Raw genomic sequence first — 12,618 nt, forward strand, 5'->3', positions numbered from 1 at the left:
CAGAAATATTTACATTTCACGTCGCAATCTTGATCTCTCAGTGAAACTGACAACTTTGAAGAATCGTCTGATAAGGCATATTTGTATGTATGTATATATTCCTCTGCGCTGCACTCGTCGAAGATCATTATACCCTTGCAGAGCAAAAGGGTATTATAATTTCAGTCAGAAGTTTGCAACGCAGTGAAAGAGACACTTTAGACCCCATAAAGTATATATATTCTTGATCAGCATCACCATCTGAGTCGAAATATGTATGTACGTCTGTCCGTCTGTCCGTCTGTCCGTCGGTCCGTCGGTCCGTCTGTCCGTCTGTCCGTCTGTCTGTTTCTATGTAAACTAGTCTCTCAGTTTTAAAGCTATCTTGCTGAAACTTTCCCAAAAGTTGTGTAGCTATTGCACGCAGTATATAAGTCGGGTCGGGCCGGATCGGCCGACTATATCGGATAGCTCCAATACAAGAGAATGAAATAAAAAAATCTTACGCCGTTGTTTTTTATCAGATCGACTTGATTTCTTCCATATGGCATTTTCTAACTACTATTGAATTTCGGATTAAATTTTATCAAAATCGGACAACTCTATCATATAGCTGCCATAGAAGAGATCGAAAAATATATATAGAATTAATGGAAATAAATTGATAACATCTTTTTTTTTTATCCCACGAGCATGATTTTTTAAATATCAAGTTTTTTAACGACCCTAATATTGAGAAAAAGTTTCATAAAAGTCGGACAGCTATATCTTATAGCTACCATAGGAAAGATCGAAAAATCTATATAGAAATAACGTAAATATAATGATAACATCGTTGTTTTTTATTAGATAAGCATGATTTTTGGAATATAAAGTTATTGTGCGGCAAGTTAAAAATATGGAAAATGAATAGAAAAATCGTCTAAGCTTCGATGTTGTTTTGTTTGACATATTTGATGACTGCAAGGGTATATAAGCTTCGGCTTGCCGAAGCTAGCTTCCTTTCTTGTTTTACACTTGCAGCAGTACAAAAATGCGATTAGCGTTTGTGCAACATCAGCGATTTTTTGCCTATAAAAGAGGGAACGGAATCAGTCTAATTCCAAAATCGTCGCGATGTGGAAGTTATACAGTGTGTCTCTGTGCCTCTCAGTTCTCTGTGGAATTGTCCAGGATGTGCTTGGATCTTGCGAACTTACAATAGATAGCAGTAGTCCGCCGTTGATTGTTAACCGATTTGGCACCAAAACAATGCTGTCACAATCTTCGGGAGTGATAACAAGAGAGTACAGAGAGTCTATTGAGTTGTTATGCGGAGGTGGAGTTGATTACATAGATCAGTATGTTCCTAGTTCAATATACATACATACATATATGTATACGTTTCATATAATATACATATACTATAATTATATAGAACAGTGTTTCCCAAACTTTTCGGGACCGCGACCCATCTACACAAAAAATTGCAAGATCTATATTACAATTCGTACCCACCAAAAATCTACCCGCGACCCACCAGTGGGTCGCGACCCACACTTTGGGAAATACTGATATAGAACATAAATTTGCCTTAGACTAAATGCTTGTGGTCATCCTGCCATGTTGAAAGTAAATCATCTTTTAGCCTTGTAAAATAGAAACTACAATATGTTGAAATATTAATCACTTATTTTGTTTCAGTAAAAACTACGACAGAACCACAAAAACAGGAAACGGTGAAATTTTAACATTCCACTGCGGTCGTGATGGGTATTTTAAAGATCCAGTCGAAACCTATAATCTACAGGACTTAAATGTTGTGTGTCATGAAGGAACGTATCAATTGTTTGAGAGCAACTCCAGTTTGCCCAACTGCGAGGGCGACATGACCCTCGTTCTGGGTCACGACCTCAAAGAGTTGGGGTCAAAGAACATTGCGGCTTTATGCTATGACATTGTTGCCTCTCGATTAAAGTATATAGCTTACACGACATCCTCCGCAAGTAACCTAGTTCTGGGGGTAGGTAGCACGAATACCCCTCCCAATATTTAATACTCGATTCACCTGCTTGCAGGCGGAAGTGGGTCAGCTGAATGATGTCGAATTGGATACCACAGTCAACTACCGCAAGACTACCTTCAAGCCCGTTCGGTGGGTAGACGCATAGAATTGTAAACTAACCTGATTAAACCCCACTTAACTTTGGTCGCTTCGAGCAGTCAGACGGATATCGATGCCTACGTGGCGAACGTCGATCAGCTGGCGGGCTTGTTTCAGTCGGCCAGTCTCGTCCAGGACAACGTGATGAAGCCGATGGTGACCGGCTACGAGGACATGATGACCACCACCTGGCTGCGCTCCCTGCGCTCCGGCAACTGGCGCCACTGGATCGCGGCGATGCGTCTGGCCGCCAGGCGCGGCCTCCACTTCGACGTCCGGCTGGGCGCTTCCGGGGAGCTCCAGCTGCCGCCTTTCATCGGGAGAGGACCAATGTTGATCCCATTGGTCGGCAGCGTAGGCGGGGACGCGGTGCGGGTGCCCGCCCACATCTGGGCCCATGTCCACGCCCTCGAGCCAACTGGCGGTGTCCAGGACGAGTTCGTCATCATCGGATACAATTCGCCCTTCGTACGTATATACATATATTAGCTGTGTGGGAGAACCGAATCGAACACCGAGTTTGGTATCTAATCTCATTTTCCTCTGCGATCCTGCAGGTGCGCAACGGCAGCCAGAGCGACTTGTGCATCTCGATGTGCGACCAGGTGTCCTGGCTGCAACAGGACACTCCTTTTGGCAGCCTCCGCGAGTTCCCCACCTTGGGATTAGTGCATTGCTGTCGCGTGGAGGACGTGGCCGCCAAGCTGGACCACTTTCCCGGTCCGTACGCCAAGGGGAAGAAGAACCTTGCCGATGCTCGGGGTGCAGAGCCGCAGGGCCGCGAATCCGTTGCAAGCACTACGGATCACTCTTTTGATTGGATTGTTAGTTGAACACTAAACTTTTTCCCAGGAAAATGCAGGTTGCAAGAAGCATTGAAAGCTAATTTGCTGTTTGAATTAATAAAAGCAACCATACAATCATATGAGACAATCAATTGCCAATTGGCAATCTTCTGTTGTTGATCAGATTTCAAGGGGTGTGTATGTGTGTGTTGGAACTCCTTGCCGATTGTCCGTCATGGAGGAACTTGACATCCTTTCGCTGCCACGGCTTGCAGATCAAATGAACTTTGGCTTCCACCGTTCCCGAGCCACGTTTATTGCGAATCCCACTTTGATTGATATTTTATAAACCGCACTAAATCGCTGACAAAACTGAAGTGACGCTATTTTAGCGCGTGCACAAATTAAATGGAAAGTGTGAGAGGGACGACCAGAAGGCTCCGTTGCCTCTCGAGATCCCTTTCCACTAATACATACACAATATTGTAAGTGATGTATGAATATCGAAATGACTCTTGAACTTGTACTTATTTACATATGTACGTACATATTTTTCAACATACTGAATATCAATTTGAAAAACAATGTCATTATAAATAGAGTCCCCCGACGATCCCCATTCCCCATGCCAAATGCAATTCATCCCTAGGATCGAAATAAACACTAAGAAGTTCAGGCTTGAGCTTTCGGCATGAAAACAAATTTAGTTATAAGCAGCATTCTTTGTATAATATAAACTTACCCACATAAAGGCTAAACAACATCGAAGATATAACGATTTTTCTATTAATTTTCCATATTTCGACACAGTCTCTAGACTTCAATTTTATTGAACATTTGTTAAAAATTTTGGACTTGGAGATTCAAAAAGTGGGTTTTCCAACGAAAATGACCTGAAGATTTCGTTACTACAGAAGTGGGGTAAAATACCTGTTAAAACAACTAGAAAAATGTTGAATTGCCTCGTTTTTTTAGTTTTATATGAAAAGTTGTTTTGTTTTTGTAGATTAGTAAATTTTTCTCTGTCATATTAGTTAATAAAGATTTTATTTGAATTACTGCATTTAAATTTTTTTGATATCCTTTCTAGTTTGGCAGCAATGCCGATTTGAAATTTTATTTTGTTCTTGCACTAAATAAGCTTCGAGCCACTGTAGATCTTTCCTATGGCAGCTTTATGATAGAGTACTCCGATATTGATAAAATTTAATCTGAAATTCAGTAGTAGTTAGAAAACACCATCTGAAAGAAATCAAGTTCGACTTACATAGCTTTAAAACTGAATGACTACTTTGCGTATAAACGGACAGACTTACAGATGCATTTTGATTCAGATGTTGATGTTGATCAAGAATATATGGGGTCTGAGGTGTCTCCTTCACTGCGTTGCAAACTTCTGACTAAAAAAAAATTAAAAGAAAAATAAAGAAAAGCAGCAAAAAAAATAAACCTTTGTTTTATTATTTCTAGATAGTCCTTGGGTATTCTATATACTTTTGCAGACGAAATCCAAATAAATACATTTTTGTTCGTTTACTTAAAACAAAATTCAAGAATTCTTGTTTACTGTTTATATATTTTGTTCAGTAAATTGGAAATACATACTTGCATTTATGCCGTGATGTGTGAAAGTCAATATCAACATTAAACTCCTGACACTCTTATCTGTCTCGAGAATTAATCTGCTACAAATCGGAAAAAGGGTGAGTCCCACGATTAGCTTAGAAAACTGATATTGCAGACACACGCGAAAAAATTGGTCTGATTTTTCTTATTTTAATAATTCTAATTGATAAATTCTTTATTTAAAAAACTAATGAGAAATGCCAAAACAAATCATTACAATTTTGTTGTTTAGTTAAAGTTGATGAGTTTAGTTAAAGTAGTTTAAGTTGAAGCTGAAGAAGCTCAGAAATATTTACATTTCACGTCGCAATCTTGATCTCTCAGTGAAACCGACAACTTTGAACAGGAGCGGACGCAGAAAAAAATTTGGGGGGGGGAGTGTCCGATCGAAAAATTTTTTTGTTTGGGAGGGGGGGGTCCGATCAAAACATTTTTTATTTTATATGGTTAAAAGACCGTGTGCTGTAAGGGATTTTGAAAAAGTCTTCGATTTTGGGGGGACCCCCGGACACCCCCCTGCGTCCGCCCCTGACTTTAAAGAATCGTCTGATAAGGCATATTTGTATTTGTTCCTCTGCGCTGGACTCGTCGAAGATCGTTTTACACTTCCAATAGTACAAAAATGCGATTAGCGTTTGTGCAACATCAGCGATTTTTTGCCTATAAAAGAGGGAACGGAATCAGTCTAATTCCAAAATCGTCGCGATGTGGAAGTTATACAGTGTGTCTCTGTGCCTCTCAGTTCTCTGTGGAATTGTCCAGGATGTGCTTGGATCGTGTCAACTTACAATAGATAGCAGTAGTCCGCCGTTGATTGTTAACCGATTTGGCACCAAAACAATGCTGTCACAATCTTCGGGAGTGATAACAAGAGATGACGGAGTGTCTATTCAGTTGTTATGCGGAGGTGGAGTTACTTACACAGCTAAGTATGTTTCTAGTTCAAATATTCGTTTATTTTATATATACCTATATATATATATACGTTCATATACTATACATATACTACAACTATGTAGAACAAAAATTAGACTTAAGCTAAATCATCCTTAAGCCTTGTGAAATAGAAACTGCAATATGTTGAAATATTAATCACTTATTTTGTTTCAGTACAGGCTACGGTAGAACCACAAAAACAGGAAAAGGTGAAATGTTAACACTGCAATGCGGTAGTGAAGGGTATTTTCACGATCCAGTCAATAACTATGATGAGAATTTTCGAGATCCAGACGATAACTATGCGTATCTTGAAGAACCAGTCAATAACTACAATCTACGGGAATTAAGTGTTGGGTGTCATGAAGGAATTTATCAACTGTTTGAGAGCAACTCCAGTTTGCCCAACTGCGAGGGCGACATGACCCTCGTTCTGGGTCACGACCTCAAAGAGTTGGGGTCAAAGAACATTGCGGCTTTATGCTATGACATTGTTGCCTCTCGATTAAAGTATATAGCTTACACGACATCCTCCGCAAGTAACCTAGTTCTGGGGGTAGGTAGCACGAATACCCCTCCCAATATTTAATACTCGATTCACCTGCTTGCAGGCGGAAGTGGGTCAGCTGAATGATGTCGAATTGGATACCACAGTCAACTACCGCAAGAGTACCTTCAAGCCCGTTCGGTGGGTAGACGCATAGAATTGTAAACTAACCTGACTAAGCCCCACTTAACTTTGGTCGCTTCGAGCAGTCAGACGGATATCGATGCCTACGTGGCGAACGTCGATCAGCTGGCGGGCTTGTTCGAGTCGGCCAGTCTCGTCCAGGACAACGGAATGGAAGCGATGGTGACCGGCTACGAGGACATGATGACCACCACCTGGCTGCGCTCCCTGCGCTCCGGCAACTGGCGCCACTGGATCGCGGCGATGCGTCTGGCCGCCAGGCGCGGCCTCCACTTCGACGTCCGGCTGGGCGCTTCCGGGGAGCTCCAGCTGCCGCCTTCCATCGGCAGAGGACCCTGCAACGCCACTCGACCGATGCTGATCCCATTGGCCGGAAGCGTAGGCGGGGATACGGTGCGGGTGCCCGCCCACATCTGGGCCCATGTCCACGCCCTCGAGCCAACTGGCGGTGTTCAGGACGAGTTCGTCATCGTCGGACACAATTCGCCCTTCGTACGTATACATACAAGTATACAAGTATACATGTAACTACATGTATATATGTATATATGTAATGTAACTACATGTATATATGTATATATGTAATGTAACTACATGTACATATATACATATGTAACATAACTGAATCGAGCAGAAGGCTGTTCACCTAGTTTGGTATCTACTCTCATCTCCCTCCCTCTATGTCTTTCTCCCTTTCTCACTCGATCGCTCGGTGCGATCCTGCAGGTGCGCAGCGGCAGCCAGAGCGACTTGTGCTCCTCGATGTGCGACCAGGTGTCCTGGCTGCAACAGGACAGCCTCTTCGCCAGCCTCCACGAGTTCGCCATCTACGGTTTAGTGCATTGCTGTCGCGTGGAGGACGTGGCCACCAAGCTGGACAACTTTCCCGGTCCGTACGCCAAGGAGAAGAACAAACTGGGCGGTGCTCGGGGTGCAGAGCCGCAGGGCCGCGAATTCGTTGCAAGCACCACGGATTCGAATAGTTTGTGAGTGAAACACTAAACTGTTCCACAGAAAAGTGCAGGTTGCAAGAATTAATTTGCTGTTTGAAAGAATAAAAGCAACCATACATACATATGTATGTGACAATCAATAAACCATCAAATTGGCAACCTTGTGTGGTTGATTTCGATCAGATTTCGAGGGGTGTGTATGTGTGTGTAGGTGTGTGTATGCATGTGTTGGAACTCCTCGCCGATTGTCCGTCATGGAGGTCCTCGTCCTCCTTTCGCTGCCACGGCTTGCGGGCAGGGCCGTAGCTAGCATGGGGCAGGTGGGGCGGTGCCCCAGGGCCCCCGAAAAAAAGGGGCCCCGGCGGGGCTTTTTTTTAGTTCTGAAAAAGCCGTACCATGGATTTCGGACTTTCTGAATGTGCTTTAAATGGATCACAATAGTCTAAAAAAATAAAAAAATTCTTAATTTTTTACAGTTTTATTAGATAATGTACAAAACAACATGTTTTCGCTTTATTTCAACACTAGAGGTCCTGTGTCCGCTTCGCTGGTCAACACAATTTAACAACATAATATTCAATGTTGCAACATTTTTCAAATATATGGAAATATAGAAAGATGGTGATTTAACACTTTTCCAGTTTGACTTTTCCACTTGCGCAGCACAATCCAGCCGTTTCTCTTTTAAACTTTAACGCACTGCAATATCGGTATATAGTTGCCATTGGTCCAATATCTAAATTTTCATTATCACTGTAGTTTGTAGTGGGATCATATTGGAATGCCAAGCGATTGAATGATGCCAATGATCTCCATGTGCTCATTTGTCTTTCTTCGTTTAAGTTTTGTGAATATACTTGTTGCTGGCTTGGATGTCTGCGTCCTCTAAGCATTTTGGACTATGAACAGAGTGGTGAATTTATCCTCAAATGCACGATCCACATAATTTTCACAGTTCAACTTAAATTGAATAAAAATTCTTTTTTTTTCACAATTTCGCAGTGAACACAATACCCGTTTGAAATTAACTGAGCAGAGAACACTAAGGTTTGCATAATATGTGAAAAAATTTAATTCACTTGGAAATGATAAATGAAAACCACAAAAATTGAGTTAAAATGCTATGGTAGCGTGTTTGTCAGTGTGATGACGTAGCAACTCACTTTATTTGCGACAATATTGCAATTTTCTTACGGATCCCTAATTTTTTCAAAATAAATTATAGCTCATTTTACTCCACGATAATGTAGCTTTCTATCGGTGAAAGAATTTTTTAAATCGGACCAGTAGTTCCGGAGCCTATATATATCTTAGCATCCATGATACGTACAATAAAAGCTCAGTTCCCGACGCCAGATGCAGCCATATAAGCCCATTGCTTTCAACTTTTTAGTTTCCATCTTCGTATTGGAACATCTCCTCACTTAGCGTCTTCCAACCGACCCGAAATAATTAAAAATTGATGAATTTCTAACACCATGGCGAACTTGACGCAAGGCATCTTATTTTTATACTTATAAATATATTTTTTCTTGCAACTTGATAATTAAAGTTATGGTGTTTCAATATGTTCCGAACTGTATTTGTGTAAATTTTTTTGACCATTTCGATCTTAATCTGCGCAGCTATTTCTGAAGCTGACAGCTTAGGTTTTCCTTAATTTTCCGGACAAAACAGCGCTCCTCGAGTTCGTTAAATATTTGATTTTGTGCAGCCCGCCCTTTTTTGTCGCCCTTTCTTGATCTAGAACTGCCCTAATGGGATTAACACACCAACACAGTCTCTAGACTTCAATTTTATTGAACATTTGTTAAAAATTTTGAACTTGGAGATTCGAAAAAGTGGGTTTTCCAACGAAAATGACCTGAAGATTTCGTTACTACAGAAGTGGGGTAAAATACCTGTTAAAACAACTAGAAAAATGTTGAATTGCCTCGTTTTTTTAGTTTTATATGAAAAGTTGTTTTGTTTTTGTAGATTAGTAAATTTTTCTCTGTCATATTAGTTAATAAAGATTTTATTTGAATTACTGCATTTAAATTTTTTTGATATCCTTTCTAGTTTGGCAGCAATGCCGATTTGAAATTTTATTTTGTTCTTGCACTAAATAAGCTTCGAGCCACTGTAGATCTTTCCTATGGCAGCTTTATGATAGAGTACTCCGATATTGATAAAATTTAATCTGAAATTCAGTAGTAGTTAGAAAACACCATCTGAAAGAAATCAAGTTCGACTTACATAGCTTTAAAACTGAATGACTACTTTGCGTATAAACGGACAGACTTACAGATGCATTTTGATTCAGATGTTGATGTTGATCAAGAATATATGGGGTCTGAGGTGTCTCCTTCACTGCGTTGCAAACTTCTGACTAAAAAAAATTAAAAGAAAAATAAAGAAAAGCAGCAAAAAAAATAAACCTTTGTTTTATTATTTCTAGATAGTCCTTGGGTATTCTATATACTTTTGCAGACGAAATCCAAATAAATACATTTTTGTTCGTTTACTTAAAACAAAATTCAAGAATTCTTGTTTATTGTTTATATTTTTTGTTCAGTAAATTGGAAATACATATGTACATTTATGCCGTGATGTGTGAAAGTCAATATCAACATTAAACTCCTGACACTCTTATCTGTCTCGAGAATTAATCTGCTACAAATCGGAAAAAGGGTGAGTCCCACGATTAGCTTAGAAAACTGATATTGCAGACACACGCGAAAAAATTGGTCTGATTTTTCTTATTTTAATAATTCTAATTGATAAATTCTTTATTTAAAAAACTAATGAGAAATGCCAAAACAAATCATTACAATTTTGTTGTTTAGTTAAAGTTGATGAGTTTAGTTAAAGTAGTTTAAGTTGAAGCTGAAGAAGCTCAGAAATATTTACATTTCACGTCGCAATCTTGATCTCTCAGTGAAACTGACAACTTTGAAGAATCGTCTGATAAGGCATATTTGTATGTATATATTCCTCTGCGCTGCACTCGTCGAAGATCATTTTACACTCGCAGCAGTACAAAAATGCGATTAGCGTTTGTGCAACATCAGCGATTTTTTGCCTATAAAAGAGGGAACGGGATCAGTCTAATTCCAAAATCGTCGCGATGTGGAAGTTATACAGTGTGTCTCTGTGCCTCTCAGTTCTCTGTGGAATTGTCCAGGATGTGCTTGGATCTTGCCAACTTAGAATAGATAGCATAGGTAGTCCGCCGTTGATTGTTAACCGATTTGGCACCAAAACAATGCTGTCACAATCTTGGGGAGTGATAACAAGAGAGGAAGGAGAGTCTATTGAGTTGTTATGCGGAGGTGGAGTTACTTACAAGTATGTTTCTAGTTCAACATATATGTATACGTTTCATATAATATACATATACTACAATTCTTTAGAACATAAATTTGCCTTAAACTAAATGCTTGTGGTCATCCTGCCAGGCTGAAAGTAAATCATCCTTAAGCCTTGTAAAATAGAAACTACAATATGTTGAAATATTAATCACTTATTTGGTTTCAGTAAAAACCACGGCAGAACCACAAAAACAGGAAACGGTGAAAAGTTAACATTGGAATGCAGTCGTGATGGGTATTTTCGAGATCCAGTCGAGAACTATAATCTACGGGAATTAAGTGTTGGGTGTCATGAAGGAATTTATCAATTGTTTGAGAGCAACTCCAGTTTGCCCAACTGCGAGGGCGACATGACCCTCGTTCTGGGTCACGACCTCAAAGAGTTGGGGTCAAAGAACATTGCGGCTTTATGCTATGACATTGTTGCCTCTCGATTAAAGTATATAGCTTACACGACATTCTCCGCAAGTAACCAAGTTCTGGGGGTAGGTAGCACGAATACTTAACTTCCTGCGATTTACCCCAATATTTAATACTCGATTCACCTGCTTGCAGGCGGAAGTGGGTCAGCTGAATGATGTCGAATTGAATACCAAAGTGAACTACCGCAAGAGTACCTTCAAGCCCGTTCGGTGGGTAGACGCATAGAATTGTAAACTAACCTGACTAAGCCCCACTTAACTTTGGTCGCTTCGAGCAGTCAGACGGATATCGATGCCTACGTGGCGAACGTCGATCAGCTGGCGGGCTTGTTCGAGTCGGCCAGTCTCGTCCAGGACAACGGAATGGAAGCGATGGTGACCGGCTACGAGGACATGATGACCACCACCTGGCTGCGCTCCCTGCGCTCCGGCAACTGGCGCCACTGGATCGCGGCGATGCGTCTGGCCGCCAGGCGCGGCCTCCACTTCGACGTCCGGCTGGGCGCTTCCGGGGAGCTCCAGCTGCCGCCCTCCATCGGCAGAGGACCCTGCAACGCCACTCGACCGATGCTGATCCCATTGGCCGGCAGCGTAGGCGGGGATACGGTGCGGGTGCCCGCCCACATCTGGGCCCATGTCCACGCCCTCGAGCCAACTGGCGGTGTCCAGGACGAGATCGTCATCATCGGACACAATTCGCCCTTCGTACGTATACATACAAGTATACATATATACATGTAACTACATGTAAAATGTAACATGTAACATGTAACTACATGTATATATGTAACATAACTGAATCGAGCAGAAGGCTGTTCACCGAGTTTCGTATCTACTCTCATCTCCCTCCCTCTATGTCTCTCTCCCTTTCTCACTCGATCGCTCGGTGCGATTCGCAGGTGCGCAGCGGCAGCCAGAGCGACTTGTGCTCCTCGATGTGCGACCAGGTGTCCTGGCTGCAACAGGACAGCCTCTTCGCCAGCCTCCACGAGTTCGCCATCTACGGTTTAGTGCATTGCTGTCGCGTGGAGGACGTGGCCACCAAGCTGGACCACTTTCCCGGTCCGTACGCCAAGGAGAAGAACAAACTGGGCGGTGCTCGGGGTGCAGAGCACGTTGCAAGCACCACGGATTCGAATAGTTTGTGAGTGAAACACTACCACAGAAAAGTGCAGGTTGCAAGGAGCATTGAAAGTTAATTTGCTGTTTGAATTAGGCAATAAGCAACCATATGTATATCAATATCAACAACAATCAATAAACTGGAAAATTGGCAATCTTCTGTGGTTGAGCTCGATCAGATTTCGAGGGGTGTGTAGGTGTGTGTATGCATGTGTTGGAACTCCTCGCCGATTGTCCGTCATGGAGGTCCTCGTCCTCCTTTCGCTGCCACGGCTTGCGGGTCAAATGAACTTTGGCTTCCACCGTTCCCGAGCCACGTTTATTGCGAATTCCTGCTGGTAAAGCCCTCCCCCCTCCCCCTCCACCCCCTTCTCCTTCGCCTTTGCGGGGTTGAAAGGGGGGGTGGTTTGAACGGGATGGGAGGGTGCAGGCACCAGAGGCCAGAATGTCAAGTCACTTTCGTTGTCAACAAAACAAAAGAACGACGGTCGCCGAGTCCAGAAGTCGAAAAGTCCAGAGACGAATGCGTGCTACACTTCCATCCGAATCAGGCCTGAAAAATTAATTGCATTGACTGCAACTAATAAATAATTAATCAGCCCTAATAT

The 12,618-nt window shown here is 41.9% G+C and overlaps 3 protein-coding genes across 4 annotated transcripts; all 3 read left to right on the forward strand.

Moving 5' to 3' along the window:
• Window positions 1-1,072: 1,072 nt before the first annotated feature.
• Window positions 1,073-3,047, forward strand: LOC108098068. Its single transcript, XM_017200760.2, has 5 exons — window positions 1,073-1,319; window positions 1,663-1,981; window positions 2,037-2,113; window positions 2,182-2,590; window positions 2,680-3,047. Exons 1-5 carry the CDS (start codon window positions 1,096-1,098, stop codon window positions 2,953-2,955), a joined length of 1,305 nt encoding a protein of 434 aa, XP_017056249.1. The 5' UTR covers window positions 1,073-1,095; the 3' UTR covers window positions 2,956-3,047.
• Window positions 3,048-5,222: 2,175 nt separating this feature from the next.
• Window positions 5,223-7,277, forward strand: LOC108098067. 2 transcript variants are annotated; one of them, XM_017200758.2, is made up of 5 exons: window positions 5,223-5,462; window positions 5,644-6,025; window positions 6,081-6,157; window positions 6,226-6,652; window positions 6,887-7,277. In XM_017200758.2, the coding sequence occupies exons 1-5, from the start codon at window positions 5,239-5,241 to the stop codon at window positions 7,148-7,150; spliced, it is 1,374 nt and encodes a 457-aa protein (XP_017056247.1). In that variant the 5' UTR covers window positions 5,223-5,238; the 3' UTR covers window positions 7,151-7,277. The 2 variants fall into 2 exon arrangements, with proteins under 2 accessions (XP_017056247.1, XP_017056248.1); XM_017200759.2 differs by having other exon boundaries at window positions 5,649-6,025.
• A 2,922-nt stretch (window positions 7,278-10,199) lies between these two features.
• Window positions 10,200-12,165, forward strand: LOC108098069. Its single transcript, XM_017200761.2, has 5 exons — window positions 10,200-10,443; window positions 10,633-10,951; window positions 11,022-11,098; window positions 11,167-11,593; window positions 11,788-12,165. The coding sequence occupies exons 1-5, from the start codon at window positions 10,223-10,225 to the stop codon at window positions 12,034-12,036; spliced, it is 1,293 nt and encodes a 430-aa protein (XP_017056250.1). The 5' UTR covers window positions 10,200-10,222; the 3' UTR covers window positions 12,037-12,165.
• The last annotated feature ends 453 nt before the right edge of the window (window positions 12,166-12,618 follow it).

Source organism: Drosophila ficusphila, unplaced genomic scaffold (genome assembly GCF_018152265.1).
Source record: "Drosophila ficusphila isolate 14025-0441.05 unplaced genomic scaffold, ASM1815226v1 contig_197, whole genome shotgun sequence".
Lineage (NCBI taxonomy): Eukaryota > Metazoa > Arthropoda > Insecta > Diptera > Drosophilidae > Drosophila > Drosophila ficusphila.

What these genes read in the sequence shown, in the direction of transcription:
- LOC108098068 (XM_017200760.2), top strand. Translation starts at nt 1,096, where the DNA reads ATGTGGAAGTTATACAGTGTGTCTCTGTGCCTCTCAGTTCTCTGTGGA. An exon ending in ACTACCTTCAAGCCCGTTCG is followed by an intron (nt 2,114 to 2,181) that starts GTGGGTAGACGC and finishes CGCTTCGAGCAG; the next exon opens with TCAGACGGATATCGATGCCT. An exon ending in TCGGATACAATTCGCCCTTC is followed by an intron (nt 2,591 to 2,679) that starts GTACGTATATAC and finishes GCGATCCTGCAG; the next exon opens with GTGCGCAACGGCAGCCAGAG.
- LOC108098067 (XM_017200758.2), top strand. Translation starts at nt 5,239, where the DNA reads ATGTGGAAGTTATACAGTGTGTCTCTGTGCCTCTCAGTTCTCTGTGGA. An exon ending in GGAGTTACTTACACAGCTAA is followed by an intron (nt 5,463 to 5,643) that starts GTATGTTTCTAG and finishes ATTTTGTTTCAG; the next exon opens with TACAGGCTACGGTAGAACCA. An exon ending in AGTACCTTCAAGCCCGTTCG is followed by an intron (nt 6,158 to 6,225) that starts GTGGGTAGACGC and finishes CGCTTCGAGCAG; the next exon opens with TCAGACGGATATCGATGCCT.
- LOC108098069 (XM_017200761.2), top strand. Translation starts at nt 10,223, where the DNA reads ATGTGGAAGTTATACAGTGTGTCTCTGTGCCTCTCAGTTCTCTGTGGA. An exon ending in AGTACCTTCAAGCCCGTTCG is followed by an intron (nt 11,099 to 11,166) that starts GTGGGTAGACGC and finishes CGCTTCGAGCAG; the next exon opens with TCAGACGGATATCGATGCCT. An exon ending in TCGGACACAATTCGCCCTTC is followed by an intron (nt 11,594 to 11,787) that starts GTACGTATACAT and finishes TGCGATTCGCAG; the next exon opens with GTGCGCAGCGGCAGCCAGAG.